Source organism: Staurois parvus, unplaced genomic scaffold (assembly GCF_062004578.1).
Source record: "Staurois parvus isolate SC_StPar_1 unplaced genomic scaffold, SC_StPar_1.0 ptg001133l, whole genome shotgun sequence".
Taxonomy (NCBI): domain Eukaryota; kingdom Metazoa; phylum Chordata; class Amphibia; order Anura; family Ranidae; genus Staurois; species Staurois parvus.
In genome coordinates, this window is record NW_028318929.1 from 777,257 (window position 1) to 793,605 (window position 16,349).

At 45.6% G+C, this 16,349-nt stretch overlaps 1 protein-coding gene across 1 annotated transcript in view; it reads right to left on the bottom strand.

Annotated features, from left to right (window-relative positions):
* LTBP4 (latent transforming growth factor beta binding protein 4) overlaps positions 1-16,349 on the bottom strand; it is a 248,222-nt gene that overhangs the window by 160,508 nt on the left and 71,365 nt on the right. Inside the window, exon 5 of the mRNA XM_089659117.1 lies at positions 6,553-6,714. Within this exon, the coding sequence (XP_089515243.1) occupies positions 6,553-6,714 (162 nt within the window). The remainder of the gene's footprint in view (positions 1-6,552; positions 6,715-16,349) is intronic.

A 16,349-nucleotide genomic window follows, 5' to 3' on the forward strand; every position in this document is an offset into this window, starting at 1 on the left:
TCCTTCCTGATCCCCCGAGAGGCAATCGGATATTCTCTGGATCAACTTTACCTATAAATGTTAGTATCCAGTTATATTCTGTGTATCTAAGAAACAATCCAGGCATCTTTTGAAGCAATCCACTGAGCTAACCAGAACCAACTCTTGAGGGAGTCTATTCCACATTTTCACAGCTCTCACTGTGAAGAAACCTTTCCTTGTTTGGAGATTCAATTTCTTTTCCTCCAGACGTAAAGAGTGCCCCCTTGTCCAATGTGATGACCTCAGGGTGAATAGCGTACATATACGTTCCTTCCTGGGGGAGACTAAACCCCAATTTGTCCCTGACTGGAGACTGCAGCTACAGTTGTGACCAAAATTATTCAACCCCCACTGAAATTGAGTGTTTTGGCCAGTTTGACATTGCTTTTGATCATTCAGTCATCTTGCTTACATTTACATTAAAGAGGCACTTGTAGGTCAGACAAATATAACATAACAGTTATAATGAAATAACCACAAATGTCTTTTCTGTGCTCACAGCATTATCAGTTTTATTCAACCCCCAAGTGACATTCAATCTTAGTACTTAGTACAGCATCCTTTTACAGTTATAACAGCTTTTAAACGTGAAGCATAGCTTGACACAAGTGTCTTGCAGCGATCTACGGGTATCTTCGCCCATTCTTCATGGGCAAAGGCCTCCAGTTCAGTCACATTCTTAGGCTTGCGCACTGCAACTGCTTTCTTTAAGTCCCACCAGAGGTTCTCAATCGGATTTAAGTCTGGTGACTGCGATGGCCACTCCAAAATGTTCCAGCCTTTCCTCTGCAACCATGCTCTAGTGGACTTGGAGGTATGCTTGGGATCATTGTCCTGTTGAAAGGTCCAACGTCTCCCAAGCCTCAGGTGTGTGACGGACTGCATCACGTTTCCATCCAATATCTCCTGGTACTGAAGAGAATTCATGGTACCTTGCACACGCTGAAGCTTCCCTGTACCTGCAGAAGCAAAACAGCCCCAAAGCATGATTGACCCTCCACCATGCTTCACAGTAGGCAAGGTGTTCTTTTCATCATAGGCCTTGTTCTTCCTCCTCCAAACATAGCGTTGATCCATGGGCCCAAACAGTTCTAATTTTGTTTCATCAGTCCACAGAACACTATCCCACAACTTTTGTGGTTTGTCCACATGGCTTTTGGCATACTGCAGTCGACTCTTCTTATTCTTTGGAGACAGCAAGGGGGTACGCCTGGGAGTTCTGGCACGGAGGCCTTCATTACGCAGTGTGCGTCTTATTGTCTGGGCTGAAACTTCTGTACCCACATCTGACAAATCTTTTCTCAGTTCCTCAGCAGTCACACGGGGACTTCTCTCCACTCTACGCTTCAGGTAGCGCACAGCAGTCGAAGTCAGCATCTTCTTTCTGCCACGACCAGGTAGCGTTTCAACAGTGCCCTTTGCCTTGAATTTGCGAATGATGCTTCCTAAGGTGTCTCTTGGTATGTTTAACATCTTTGCAATCTTCTTATAGCCATTGCCCTTCCTGTGAAGAGAAATCACCTCTTCTCTTGTCTTCCTGGACCATTCTCTTGCCTTCACCATGTTTGTAACCACACCAGTAAATGTCTAGAAGGAGCTGAGTATCACAGTCATTTTAAAGCTGCCTAATTGGTGCTTATTATGCTTGATTGCTGCTCGGTGACATCCACAGGTGTTTTCAATACCTGATGGAAAGCACCTGTATGAACCTCTGTTCTTCAGAGTGGTAGTCTTTAAGGGGTTGAATAATTGTGGCAATGAAGAAACCACATAAGAACCATTTACTACTGTATTACATAAACAATTGATGTCATTTTAGTTGCATTTGGGTAGTTACAACGTCCTTGTAGGATTTGATTCTGAATACAATTCCAAATGTACACTATAGTCCCTAAACCCCTTTACAGCATTGGGGGTTGAATAATTTTGGTCACAACTGTATAAGCTATTTCTAAAAGGGAAGGGGGGATTGGCTTTCTAGCTCTGTATCTCAGAGTTCACCCATTCCCAAAACTCCACTTTCCAGATATTGTACAGATATTTTCCTAGATATTGTACATTCACATCAGTCCCTAACCCTCAAGGGGTGTACAATCTAAGCTCCCTAACTCACATTCATACATACACATACTAGGGCCAATTTAGATAGGATCCAATTAACCTACCAGCATGTTTTTGGAGTGTTGGAGGAAACCAAAGTACACAGAGGAAATCCACACAGGCACAGGGAGAACATGCAAACTCCAGGCAGGTGATGCCATGGTTGGGATTTGAACCAACTACCCTAGCACTGCCAGACGGAAGTTCTAACCATTTAGCCACTGTGCTGCCTAGGAGAGGGAACCTCATATATAGTTTGATATAGCAGGTATAGAACTGTTTATATCTAGCACTATAGTCAAACAGAGACACCGTGATCCACATATTGTACACAGTTCAAGTATCCATATTGGATAGCAAGCATTGGGCATGCTAGACTGATGAAAAGAGGCTGATGAGCACATTGGTTCTTCTCTGCAGAATACTAAGAAGCAAGCTAACAGTGTTTGTTAAATGACCTGCAACATGTTTCCCGCTATGTTCACTTATATCCCCTTTCCCCCAAAATACCTGAAAAAAAATAGGCCAACACCATTTTGGAGTGAAATTGGCCATAACGGCCATTTTATTAACAAAACAACCAATATAAAACATTCCTTTAAATAGAAACATAATCAAGCTAATAATACTAATAACCAAGGCTGCCAGTCTTTGGAGGCCCTAAAAAAAACAGTTTTATCAGCAGAAACACTTAAAAGGTCCCCATCCACAGCTCACCAGCTGGAGGACAAACCCAACTCTCTGCCAACTCCTCCATGTCCCAACTTCCCAGCTAGCCCATTGTTACCTGGGATGCCACACCATAGATGGGTCTTTACACTGAAGTTTCACAGTAGAATTTGAACATCTCCAAAGACCCCAACCGTCACTGTACCACTGCACTTCACACAACCAGACATCAGGCTGGGATGGTGGGAAGCCTCTTCCCTGTCTGATGTCTTCCCACTGCTTGCAGCAATTCCAAACGTCCTCTAGCACTCTTGCAGCCCCTCCCAGCAATCCATCCCACCAATCACAGTATGTACCTCCTATCCTTTTCCTCTAATCTTAGCTTAACCCTGTATTTCCTAGATTTTCCTGTTAGCCCAGTATTGTCTGCTCTTCACTTATTTTTTTTTTGCTTTGGGCCTATAGTTTCTGTATATTCTTTTCTTCCCTGTTTAGGATCCCTACCCCCAAACCCAAACATGGTAGATCTTAAGGTGCTTCATGGTACTTAAAGCAGATCTCTACCTCTTCATGGTTGCCTACCAAATCAGCCCTCTTTTAAAACAGAAAAATGTTCTGCAGAATACACTTCTGCACTTGGGCCTGAACACTTTACTGAATCAGCTCTGCATATCAGCTCATAAATAATGTTGCTTTAACAGCTTTAAGAAAGTTAGGTCATGTGCACAGATGTGGGTTGTTATGTTTAATAGCGTGTGGTGTATAATTTGTGATTGTTGTAACTTCTATAGACAGTATTTCTTATGAATGAGGTGCTGCAGACCTTTAGTAAGGGCATACGTCAGTAATAAGTGTCTACATTGGAAAGAACCAGCCTTCCTGTACATACAATAACCTCCTGCTCAACCTACTCTGTGCATGAACCTCACAGTGATACAACACCCAGAACTTGGATGTGTAGTAATAGATGTTTTGATCACCACATGACAATCTAGAATCTCAACCAAGGTTCCATGGAAACCTGGGGTTCCTCCAGAGATTTCTAGGAGATCCTTGAGCTGTGAATAACTGACCTTCCATCTGATAATGCCCACATAGTTCCAGGGCCAACTCCACTTGGCAGAGCCATGACTGAGACTTTTAAATCATGAGGCTTCCAATCTTCCCTCAAACCCCCAAACTACCAACATAATCTCTCACGCCCTCTCAAATTGAACAGACAACATCAATTCTATTTTTTTGGAGTTCCTTGAGCAAGGAGCATTTTCTGCCTCACTCATAAGTTCCCAATGATCTTTTTAGTTATCTGTAAAAGGGTATTCCACCCATTAACCACACATGTAAGGATCATTTGTCATTTTTTCCACCAACCTTCACACTAATGTACCATGAGCTGTAATTAATTATCAGGGGTTCCTTGAGACCAGAAAGTTATTTGAAGGGTTCCTCTGTGTTGAAAAGGTTGAGTAAGGCTGACCTAGAATCTTGCAAAGGCTTTTGCACCATACATACCCACTTAGCTGTAGTACCGATCTAAGAGAGACTGGATCTGTGTTAGTGTAGCTACACTTTCTATCTGTAAATATGCTGAAACAGAGCATCTGCAAAACTCTACCCTCTTTCATCTAAACCATCCTTTCTCCTCCTTTTCAACACTGTTAAACCCTCGAAATAACATTCCTGTCTCAGGGAACCTCTGCTAAAAATTACTATATCTACAACTAAGGAGACATTAGTGTAATGGTCAGTGGGAAGAATGCTATTTACTCTTGTGCTCATTGGGAAGAATTACTACCTTACAGACAGCAAAAAAAGGTTAATGGTGTCAGTGGGAACTTATATGAGAGGAAGAACCAGCTTAAGGAACCTGTAGCAATCTCTGAAGGAGCCCTTATGGTTCCATTAAGCCCTGGTCAAGAAATCCTGTTCTAAACCTTAATCTTTATTAGGTATTTTGTGGAGGTTGAAAAGGGCTTCTTGCTCCATAAGGGTATGTGTAGAAAATGCCATTATTACCGTTTCCTTTGGATTGGAATGACATCATTCCCAACTTGCGTAAGAAAGCTTTTGCCCAAGTTTAAAAAGAGATACAAGTGTAAGCAAAACCGCTGGAGGACCCAGTAGCAATAGTTTGTTGGAGCATGCACAGTTGATCTGAACAGTAGCATTTAATACACAAAAGTTGAGTAAGTCAAATGTTACAAAATCTTCAGATATAAGGAAATCAGTATCACAAGAGATCTGGTGGGTTTGGTTTCTTGGACATTCTCTTAAGTTCTTCTGACAAAGCAGATATGAAAAGAAACAGTCCAATACTCCCCATTATTGTCTTGCAGGCAGAAATTAGAAATCCTACAGATATAAGGAAACCAGCATCACAAGGGATCTGGTGGGTTTGGTTTGTTGGAGATTCCCTTAAGCTCTTCTGACATGGCAGATATGATGAAAAGAAACAGTCCAGTTCTCCCCACTATTGGCTCATAGCCACAGGCAAATTAGAAAATCGTTGGAGATTAACCGAATTGTAGCTTTTCTCATGCATATAGAAAGGGTCCTCTAAGGGCCTGAAGGCACTTTTCTGAACTGTCACATCTCTGTAATAGCTAGCTTACAGTAGGTGCTTCACCTTTAGCAAATATTCTACTCCAGATAGTGTTGGTTCCTCCTTAGCAGTACATACACAGATAACAAATCTGAACAGTTGCAAGACCAAGAAGAACCAGCAGAAAGGTGCAAATAGGGACACATATAGATGAAAGCCTGGGCCTGAGGGCAGATGTAAATGTGTACTTTTCATGTATCTCAAGGTCAGATAATACTCTAGCACCTTGGGCAAATATCAGTAGAGGGTGCATTACAGAGTAGCTGTAGACCCATGCAAACTATGAGAACATTACATTGCAAGCAGATCTCCACCCTATCAAGGTTGCCTGCTCCTGACATCAGTTGCAAAGTTTAGTCAATTGCCAAAGGGTGGGCTAGGGCAATTTACATGCCAAGATGCTTTTTATTCACAGCTCATGTTTTAGGACAGGGTTTTCCAAACTTTCTAAACAAAGGGCCAGTTTACTGTCCTTCAGACCTAAGGGGGACCGAACTGTGGCCATTGGGAATAGAAAAAGTCCCAATGTTGGTGGAATAAACAATGTCCCATCTTTCATGTCAGTGGGAGGAATTGTGCCCCATCATTGGTGTCAGTGGGAGGAATTGTGCCCCACCATTGGTGTCATTGGGAGGAATTTTGCTCCATCTTTGGTGTCATTGGGAGGAATTATGCCCCATCATTGGTGTCAGTGGATGGAAATAGTGTCCCATGGGCTGGATAACAGGAAGTAAAGGGGCACATCTGGCTGCAGTTTGGAGACTACAATCTTAGGATAAAATGCATAGTTTGTAGGCTTTTTTAGTATTAGCTCAGACATGCATTTACTGCTAACACATGAGCTGTATATAAAGAGCAACTCGGTGTGTACAGTAAACTGTATTATCCCAATCTTTGGCAATTTATCTTCTAAATCTGTATGCAGCATATATTAGACAATACTCTCTATAGCATCTTCGAACATTATATTATTTCACGATACAAACTTTGCTTAGCAATATCAAAATCACAATGCAGTCACAGCTGGGATATCTTGTAAAACACACGCAAGGAAGTGCTAAGCTACTACAGATTGCCATGAATGACAAAGATGATTTCCGTGCATGTTTTCTGTACAAGATTTTCCATGCCGTGACACGAGAGAATGAAGTCATACTCACAGGCTCGAAATCCGTGCTCCCCATTGTTCCTGGCGACCTCGTCGCTGTAGACCGTGGTCATGTTCCCTTTTTCACACTGGTTCCTGCAGCGGTCCCCCACGCAATGAACGCGGCAGATCATGGGTGTGAACATGACTCTGACCTTCTCCACCTGTCCGGAGGCTGGCATCCACCCCAAGCAGCAGAGAGACACAGAAAGAAAAATCAGCCTTCTATCCATTTTGAGCTCTCACTCCCAGAGGCCCCAATGGATTGCTAGCTCTTGGGGGGGCCTCAGGGAGTGGGTTTAGTTTTTCTTCTTTGGTGCTGTGTAAGTTTTTGCAGATTGTCTACTCTTTAAACTCCTCCTGCTCCTCACGTAGAAGGAGAAAGGGAGGGAAAGAAGGGGGAGATTTGGGGGGTTTGCTACTCCTATGGGGTCTGGTGTTGTTAGAATCCCCTCACACAGGAGAGCACAGAGCTGGACTGAATGATACTCTCACTGTACTACAGCAAAGAAAGTTGGAGATTAAAAAAAAAAAAAAAGAAGAGGGAGAGTGAGAGAGAGAGGACGGATGAGGGGAGTGACATGAAGCAAGAACGGTTACACAGCATGCTGGCTACAATATGAAATGTGGATCAACTAATTAAAAACAGTCACTGGGCAGTGATCCAACAACAATGTTTACAAGGGTATACCGTCAGCCATTAGTAGGGCTCACTTTAACCCCGTTCACTCCCTGCTCCAAATATTTATATACAGTCAGGATACAGAGAATAATTGAGGTAACAAGACTGAGCCCAGGAGGACTGGATAGCGGGACAAAAATGACAGTTAACCCCTGCAGCCTGCACCTGCACCACACAAAGAGATACCCAGCTACTGGAAGCTAGCTTTATTGGTAGAATGGCATACAGCTAATTGCCAACGATGCTGGGTATGTCCCTGTGTATGGAGCACTTATCATTCACATTCAGAAAACAGCAATAGACAAAAGGGCAGTAACTTCCAACAATCAAGGGGAGTTCGTCACTTACCTGCAAAATTGTAAACTTATATCTGATTGGTCGCTATGAGTGACTGATGTATCTTCAGTTCTTACTAAACACAATGGGGGGTGATTTACTAAAACTGGAGCACTCAGAATCTGATGCAACTGTGCATGGTAGCCACTCTAGCTTTAGCTTGTTCAATTAATGTGATAATAAAGGCAATTCAAAATGTTTTCATATAAATATATATGTATATGTATGTATGTGTATATATATATATATATATATATATATATATGTATATGTATGTATGTGTATATATATATATATATATATATCTCCAAGATACGACCGTTCCTAACCCCGGAAACCACTAAGCAACTTATTCACTCCCTTGACATATCACGCCTTGACTATTGTAACTCCCTCCTCATTGGCCTACCTCATCGCAGGCTATCCCCACTTCAGTCTATCATGAATGCTGCTGCCAGACTCATCCACCTTACTAACCATTCTGTATCTGCCACCCCTCTCTGCCAATCCCTCCACTGGCCTCCACTCAGTGTCCTCCTCTCTGCCAATCCCTCCACTGGCTTTCCATTGCCCAACGGATAAAATTCAAAACCCTAACACTGACATATAAAGCCGTTCACAACACTGCCCCTAATTACATCACCGATCTTGTCTCTAAATATCACCCAAACCGTACTCTCCGCAAGACCTCCTACTCTCTAGCTCCCTTGTCTCCTCCTCCCATGCTCGTCTCCAGGACTTCTCCAGAGCTTCCCTCATCCTCTGGAACTCCCTACCCCAATCTATCAGACTATCGCCTACTCTACTGACTTTTAGGCGATCACTGAAAACCTATCTCTTCAGGGAAGCCCATCCCGCCCTCTGCTAATACTGGAATCCTCTACTCTTCCAACCACTCTATCCCCCACAGCTAATTACTTATTGTACCATTAACCCCTCCCTCCTAGATTGTAAGCTCCAAGGAGCAGGGCCCTCAAATCCCTCTTGTATTGAACTGTATTGTTACTGTATTGTCTCACACTATAATGTAAAGCGCTGAGAAAACTGTTGGCGCTATATAAATCCTATATAATAATAATAATAATAAAACATATATATCTATATATATATCTCAAACACGTCATACTTACCTGCTGTTTACAGTGGTTTTACACAGAGCAGCCACAATCCTCCTCTTCTTGGGTCCCCCAATGGCGTTCCTGGCCCCTCCCTTCTGCTGAGTGCCCCCAGAGCAAGCAGCTTGCTATGGTGGGCACTCAAGCAGGCTTGCTCCCGAACCACTGCTCTGCGTATCTATTCACACACAGAACCGTGGCTTGGCCCCACCCCTTTATCTCCTCATTGGCTCACCAGCTGTGATTGACACCAGTGGGATCCAGTGGCTCCCACTCAGGGCTTTTTTTTTTTTGGAGAATAGGTGCACGTATCCCCCCCCCTTCCACCTCCGAGCACCGTCCCTTTGTTTCAACCCTCACCCACTTCCCAGTACCGCCCCTTTTAGAGAATAGAAAACCAAGTATCAAAATACAAAGTAATTTGTAATGATAACAAAAAAAAGCAGCAAAACAGATCCTCTGCAACACGATTCCCCCGAGCAACAATAGATCCACCCAATCAACAATAGACCCCTGATAGCAACAGTAGATCTCCCAGCAGTCAGCATCACTAGATCCTCTAGCAGCCAACAATAGACCCCCTGCCTCAATGACAGATCCCTCCCAGCAACAATTGGCCCCCCGCAACAAAAGACCCCACCCAGCAACAGTTGATCCCCTATCAGCAACAATTCCCCAGCGGCCAGCAAATGGTCAGTCCACTCCTGCATCTGACCTAACTATTCATAGCATTTCCCTGAGACCTTAATATTATTGTAGGGGTTCCTCTGGAGCAAAAATGTTGGCAATGGTTGGCTTAAAGTGTAACTGCTTCTGCAGAAGTGCTTCTTTGAGGATTTACTGCTCCACAGTGCCTGAAGCTACAGAGGAAAATGAGAGCTTGTTTTAAAGGGTTAGTTCACCTTTCCAAAAAAATCACCTACGCATTCCAGCTTCTCTAGTATATTAGGAAGCAGTCTCCAGGTTTAAAAAAAAAAAGTGTCTTAATTTCCAAGGCATTCCTGTAGGCTGTACGCAACCTCTCCCTATCCTGAGCGCAAAAACTCCTAGAGAGGGCAAACCTCCCCATAAATGGCAGGACGAGCCATTCATTAAATGCATGGCTCCGTCAGCACAGGAACATGCATTCTAGCCCATTCAAAACCTTTGCATGTGCAGTGCATTCTCTCCCTCTCTGCCACAGCAACAGCTGAGCTTAGCGTTGTGCGATGGAGAGAATGCACATCCACAGAACTTGAACGAGTCAAAACAGATGTCCCTGCAGTGATGGAGGCGCATATCCAATGGCCAGAAGGGGCGCAGAGGTCACACACTTTAAAAGTTTTATGGACAGGCTCAGCAGAGGTCTCACAAGGTTATGAAAAGGTGAACCAACCCTTTAAAGCTGATTGATGCTTACTAAAGTATAGCACTATCTCCACAGGAGCTGCTTGGAAATATGGGTTCTCTGTTCTGCACCTTGACTCCAAAAACAACATCAGTTCCTCTGACGGACTTGGTTAAATGCAAATTACTGCAAGTACTTATAAGAATACATATATATAGAAACCCTTAACTCAGCTTTGAATTAGTACAGGAAATAGGCACAAGTGGTAAATGAACCCAATGTATTGGAACGGGTTAGGATAAATGGTGGTTTGAGAATAAATGCGCTCACAGAAGGTAGGTTCAAACACAGTCCGCTAGACAATATAATCACTATACCAAAGTAACTTAGAATAGAATTGTGTACAGGGGCGGACTGACAACTCATGGGGCCCCTGGGCAATAGGGAATCATGGGGCCCCTGTGTCCTTGCCCAAACTCAAAAAAGCCTATGAAAAAGGTACCAGGGGCATCTCATGGGGCCCCTACTGACCCCGGGCCCTCGGGCAGTGCCCTAGTTTCCAAATGGTCAGTCCGCCCCTGGTTGTGTACCACTAGACTGGAATTAATGCATAAATCAACTAAGTTAGCAATAAACAGTGAATATAAGCCTGAACTGCATAGTGGATATTATTATTATTATCATAACTAGTCTAGAGTGCACTCCAGGAGAATGGTTAAAATATGGTTCAATGTTCCTTGAGAGGTACCTCTCAACATAAGCAATAGGTGAAGGTCTCTGTGTAGCAGCTATAAACGGACAGTCTTTAGTCCTAACTCTTCAGTCGGCTAGCGTTGGGGCCCAGTTGTATGAAAATAGTCTCATCAAGCCTGCAGGCAGCAGTAAGGCAACTAGATGGCTGTATGGTCAGTTTCTATAGGGCTCAGTCTCTCTAGCAGAGGTAAATGCCTACAACAGCAGCTCACCACCAACCCATCGATATTGCAGCATTCAGTCATACAGAGATTAGTCCACTCTCTGCTCTGCACCCAGGTGACTCTGGCTATCGGCACTCCCAAACTCAATGCTCCGGATCCCACTCAGGCCACCAATATGCGGCAGCGATGTGCAATCTCCAGTCTCCCTAAAGGCATTAGGTAGCAGTGTCCTGTACAGCCTGGGAAACTGCAGCTCTTTCCCCTCCTCCTGACAATCTCTCTCTGAGAAATTCAGTTCAGAAGTTCTTGATTGCAGTTGAGTCTCTCTCCTCTGGACTACAGTTCCCACAATGCAGTTTTGCCTAACGCAGCCTATTGAACTCTTCCTGCTCAGCAGCTCCCTCCTCTTGCTGTTATAGCTGTTAACCAGTTCAGCACCACAGGGCATCAGCTATAGAGAGCAGCTGCAGCCAGTGTTTCTCTCACTCTCCATTCTTAGCCATGCACCTGGCTACATAATTTATAAATGCATAGCCTGACACAGGTACACTTTAACCAGTTATCTTTGTATATGATATCTACATCCATCCCCATTATTAGGGGCATGATAGCAATGTATCTATCCATTGCATGAGCACTTTGTGCTGAAAGGGTTCCTTCTGCCCCATCTGATTAGATGCCATACTAATTTTTATGCCAAGTATCAGTGAGGCTAGAGATAATCTACACTCCCAGCATGGCCATTTGTAATCTCCCCAGCTCAGTGGCATAGTGTGGGCTGCCAGCGCCTAGGGCAAGACAAGTATTGCACCTCCTAACTCGTGAACCGCTAGAACTCCCTTCCACCAGAATATATTGTGGCAGTTCTGGGCACTCTCACAGTGGGAATCAAGGTTATACCCCAGGATTCTCAACTAAACAGGTTGAGGGGCTCCAGAGGGTTTGCTTAATGCAGAAGAAACTGGCTTTTGAGTTTCCTCATTTGTTCGCAAAGTCTGTTTTGGGATCTGGAGCCTGGAGATTTCAAAGTGATATGGGAGGGATGAAATCTCCAATCCTGGGTCCATGTTTTCTGAACCCCCAGCACACTAATTGTACAGGTGTGTGTAGGGCTTTAAATAATAACCTGACTAGGGTTCTGGGTTCCACCCTGCAGAGAAGTCCATGTGGGTGCAAGAGAGCAGCCACAAGTGTGCATGGTAGCACAGAGTAGTCTGATAGAGCAGACAAGGCCCAAGCCTGTGGGCTGGAGAAGCAGGAGTGCTGTGAAAGGACACTAACCAAGGTGAAGCGTATGTATGTGAATGGTCAAGAGGACCAAGGCATGAAGCCTGAGCAGTGGTGCTGCTAAAGAGAGCCAGGGGGCTGAATATTTGTTTCATTTGCATTGATGGTGGATATCCCCGCGTGGGAAACCTATATTGTGTGGAACTTTCTTTTAAATAAAATTGGGCAAAAGCGGCCCTTAAAACGAAGAAAGCAAGTGGCTGTGTGCTTAAAAAGCTCTACCCTTGATGCTAGTTTTCACAATATATATACATACATACATCTTTCTTAGATACACAGAATATAACTGGATACTAACATTTAGACATAGTTAAAGTTGATCCAGGGAATATCCGATTGCCTGTCGGGGGATCAGGAAGGATTTTTTTTTCCCCTGCAGGAGCAAATTGGATCATGCTTTGCTAGTTTTTTTGTCTTCCTCTGGATCAACTGGGGGTATGGGATTAGAACTTTTTCTTTTTTTTAATGGTTGAACTGGATGGACTTTTGTCTTTTTTCAGCCAGACTAACTATGTAACTTATGATACATAGTAAGAAAACCTGTGCCTTGCTTAGGTTCCCCTGTGTGCCTTGCTTTCCCATCCACTCTATGCACCTCCTAAGCTAGCACTCATTGTGCACCTCCACTCCTTTCATTCCTGCATTGTGCCCCCCCATATAACCCCCTCACATTGTTCATCCCCAGCCCATCCACCCTCTATTGTGCACCCCAACTCCATATACTCCTTCCCCTCAGACTAACCGGCAGTTGGAGGCATGGCAATTTAACTGCACGGCATGCCAGTTAGCAGTGGGCCCAGGAAGAAAGGAAAAGAGGAAAGGAAAGAGAAGAGGGACCAGAGGCATCTTCAACTGCACTGCCACACACTCAGGCGGGAACACTCAGCTTGCGCTCCTCAACTCTGCCCACTTTGGCCTCTGAACCACCCACTTGGACCCACGCACATAGCTTAGGAGGGAAAGAAAGAGGAGGGAGAGCATGGCTGACAAGACCAGAATGAAAATAGGCACAGACCAATCTTCCAACTCTTCTCCCCCCTAGTTCTTATTAATTTTTCTCACCTAAGAATTTTGCACTCAGGGCAACAGCCCCTGTGGCCCCAACCAAGCTATGCTACTGCCCCAGCTATAAAACAAATGTGTAAAAGTTCCACACTTCTCAATTGCAGATATAGGGTATTGGGAAATCTTAGGTCCTATTTAGTTTTAAGGACTTCACAGCTACTGTGGGCCTGGTGCCCTTAGCAGTTGCACCATTGCTATTAGTAAGTACATTGTAACATTCATTATGTCATTGTGGATGCCATTGTATTGTAGAGGAGCCTTCTGAAACTACTTATGGATAAATGTCTACAGAAAATTCCTAGAGATTTTCAGCTGCGGCTCACAGCAGGAGACACAGAATTTTCTTATATTTATAATCCTGTCAAGGAAAGTATTATCTTTCTATTCACGCATTTCCACTGAGCCAACAAAGCAAACACAGTCCCTCCCGAGTCTTCATAGCCACCTCATAAAGTCAGCTCCTAAGAACTGTTTTCTGCTATTTGCATGCTAGTCTGTGGCAAACACTTATATCAGCCTAAATTTTAGGAATATAGGAAAAAATAAACTGCTTAGGGTCCTGATCTTAAACAGAAGTGATCAGAGAAACTGATAAATGAAAAGAAATGCAACAGAAAGAGCACCAAACAAATGATCCAAGAGTCCAATATTGATGGAAAGGACAATAAACAGCCAGCATGTTTTGGGAGCCTATAGATCTTCCCCTTCTTCAGCGCTTAACGCAGAACTTCACTCAAAAAGTGATGTCCCGCTGTTCCTTCCTCCCTCCCAGCCTGTAACGAAGTTAAAGTTTTTTGGGGGGGAGGAGGAGCAAGTACTGATTTTTATTGCTACCAACTCCCACTTCTGCAATCCTAGCCTAGGTGGGAATGACGCTCCTTGCCCTGTTCCCTACTTTGTCATTCTAAGCCATGGGGCTGTGTGTTCTTTTGCTGTACATATTGTAGGGCAGCGGTTCTCAACCTGGGGGTCGCGACCCCTTTGGGGGTCGAACGACCATTTCCCAGGGGTCGCCTAAGACCATCGGAAAACACATATTTCCGATGGTCTTAGGAACCGAGACACCGCTCCTCTGACTCAGTCGATGTGTGGGCGGGATGACACGCTGCCCTGTCACCTGGCCACACCTCCGGGATCCCTCAACAACTCCGCCTCCTCGCCGCTGATTGGCCACCGGAACTGTAGCTCAGGAGAGGCACACAGGCGGCCAATCACCGGCGAGGAGGTGGAGCTTGGAGAGGAGGAGCCGAGCGGCAGCGCGCGTAGATCTAAGAAGATCGAGGGAACTGCCGGAGTAAGTGAAGAGGAGAGCGGCCAGAGAAGGAAGACAGCTGACAGGTAAGTGAGAGAGCGAGCCCAGGCTGGAGCAGGGGTCAGCAAGGTAAGTATCATTGGTGTCAGTGGGAGGAATAGTGCCCCATCATTTGTGTGACTAATACCAACAATGGGGCACTATTTCTCCCACTGACACCAATGATGGGGCACTATTTCCTCCCCCCCCCGCACTGACACCAATGATGGGGCACTATTCCTCCCCCCCACTGACACCAACGATGGGGCACTATTCCTCCCCCCCACTGACACCAACGATGGGGCACTATTCCTCCCCCCCACTGACACCAACGATGGGGCACTATTCCTCCCCCCCACTGACACCAACGATGGGGCACTATTCCTCCCCCCACTGACACCAAGAATGGGGCACTATTCCTCCCCCCACCGACACCAACGATGGGGCACTATTCCCCCCCCTGACCCCAAAGATGGGGCACTATTTCCCCCTCCACCACACTGACATCAATGATGGGGCACTATTCCTCCCACTGACACCAATGATGGGGCACTATTCCTCCCACTGACACCAATGATGGGGCACTATTCCCCCCACTGATACCAATGATGGGGCACTATTCCCCCCACTGACACCAATGATGGGGCACTATTCCCCCCACTGACACCAATGATGGGGCACTATTCCCCCCACTGACACCAATGATGGGGCACTATTCCCCCCACTGACACCAATGATGGGGCACTATTCCCCCCACTGACACCAATGATGGGGCACTATTCCCCCCACTGACACCAATGATGGGGCACTATTCCCCCCACTGACACCAATGATGGGGCTCTATTCCCCCCACTGACACCAATGATGGGGCACTATTCCCCCCACTGACACCAATGATGGGGCACTATTCCCCCCACTGACACCAATGATGGGGCACTATTCCTCCCACTGACACCAATGATGGGGCACTATTCCCCCCACTGACACCAATGATGGGGCACTATTCCCCCCACTGACACCAATGATGGGGCACTATTCCCCCCACTGACACCAATGATGGGGCACTATTCCCCCCACTGACACCAATGATGGGGCACTATTCCTTCCACTGACACCAATGATGGGGCACTATTCCTCCCACTGACACCAATGATGGGGCACTATTCCTCCCACTGACACCAATGATGGGGCACTATTCCCCCCACTGACACCAACGATGGGGCACTATTCCTCCCCCCACTGACACCAACGATGGGGCACTATTCCTCCCCCCACTGACACCAACGATGGGGCACTATTCCTCCCCCCACCGACACCAACGATGGGGCACTATTCCCCCCCCCTGACCCCAAAGATGGGGCACTATTTCCCCCTCTGACACCAATGATGGGGCACTATTCCCCCCACTGACACCAATGATGGGGCACTATTCCCCCCACTGACACCAATGATGGGGCACTATTCCCCCCACTGACACCAATGATGGGGCTCTATTCCCCCCACTGACACCAATGATGGGGCACTATTCCCCCCACTGACACCAATGATGGGGCACTATTCCTCCCACTGACACCAATGATGGGGCACTATTCCTCCCACTGACACCAATGATGGGGCACTATTCCTCCCACTGACACCAATGATGGGGCACTATTCCCCCCACTGACACCAATGATGGGGCACTATTCTACCCACTGACACCAATGATGGGGCTCTATTCCCCCCACTGACACCAATGATGGGGCACTATTCCCCCCACTGACACCAATGATGGGGCTCTATTCCCCCCA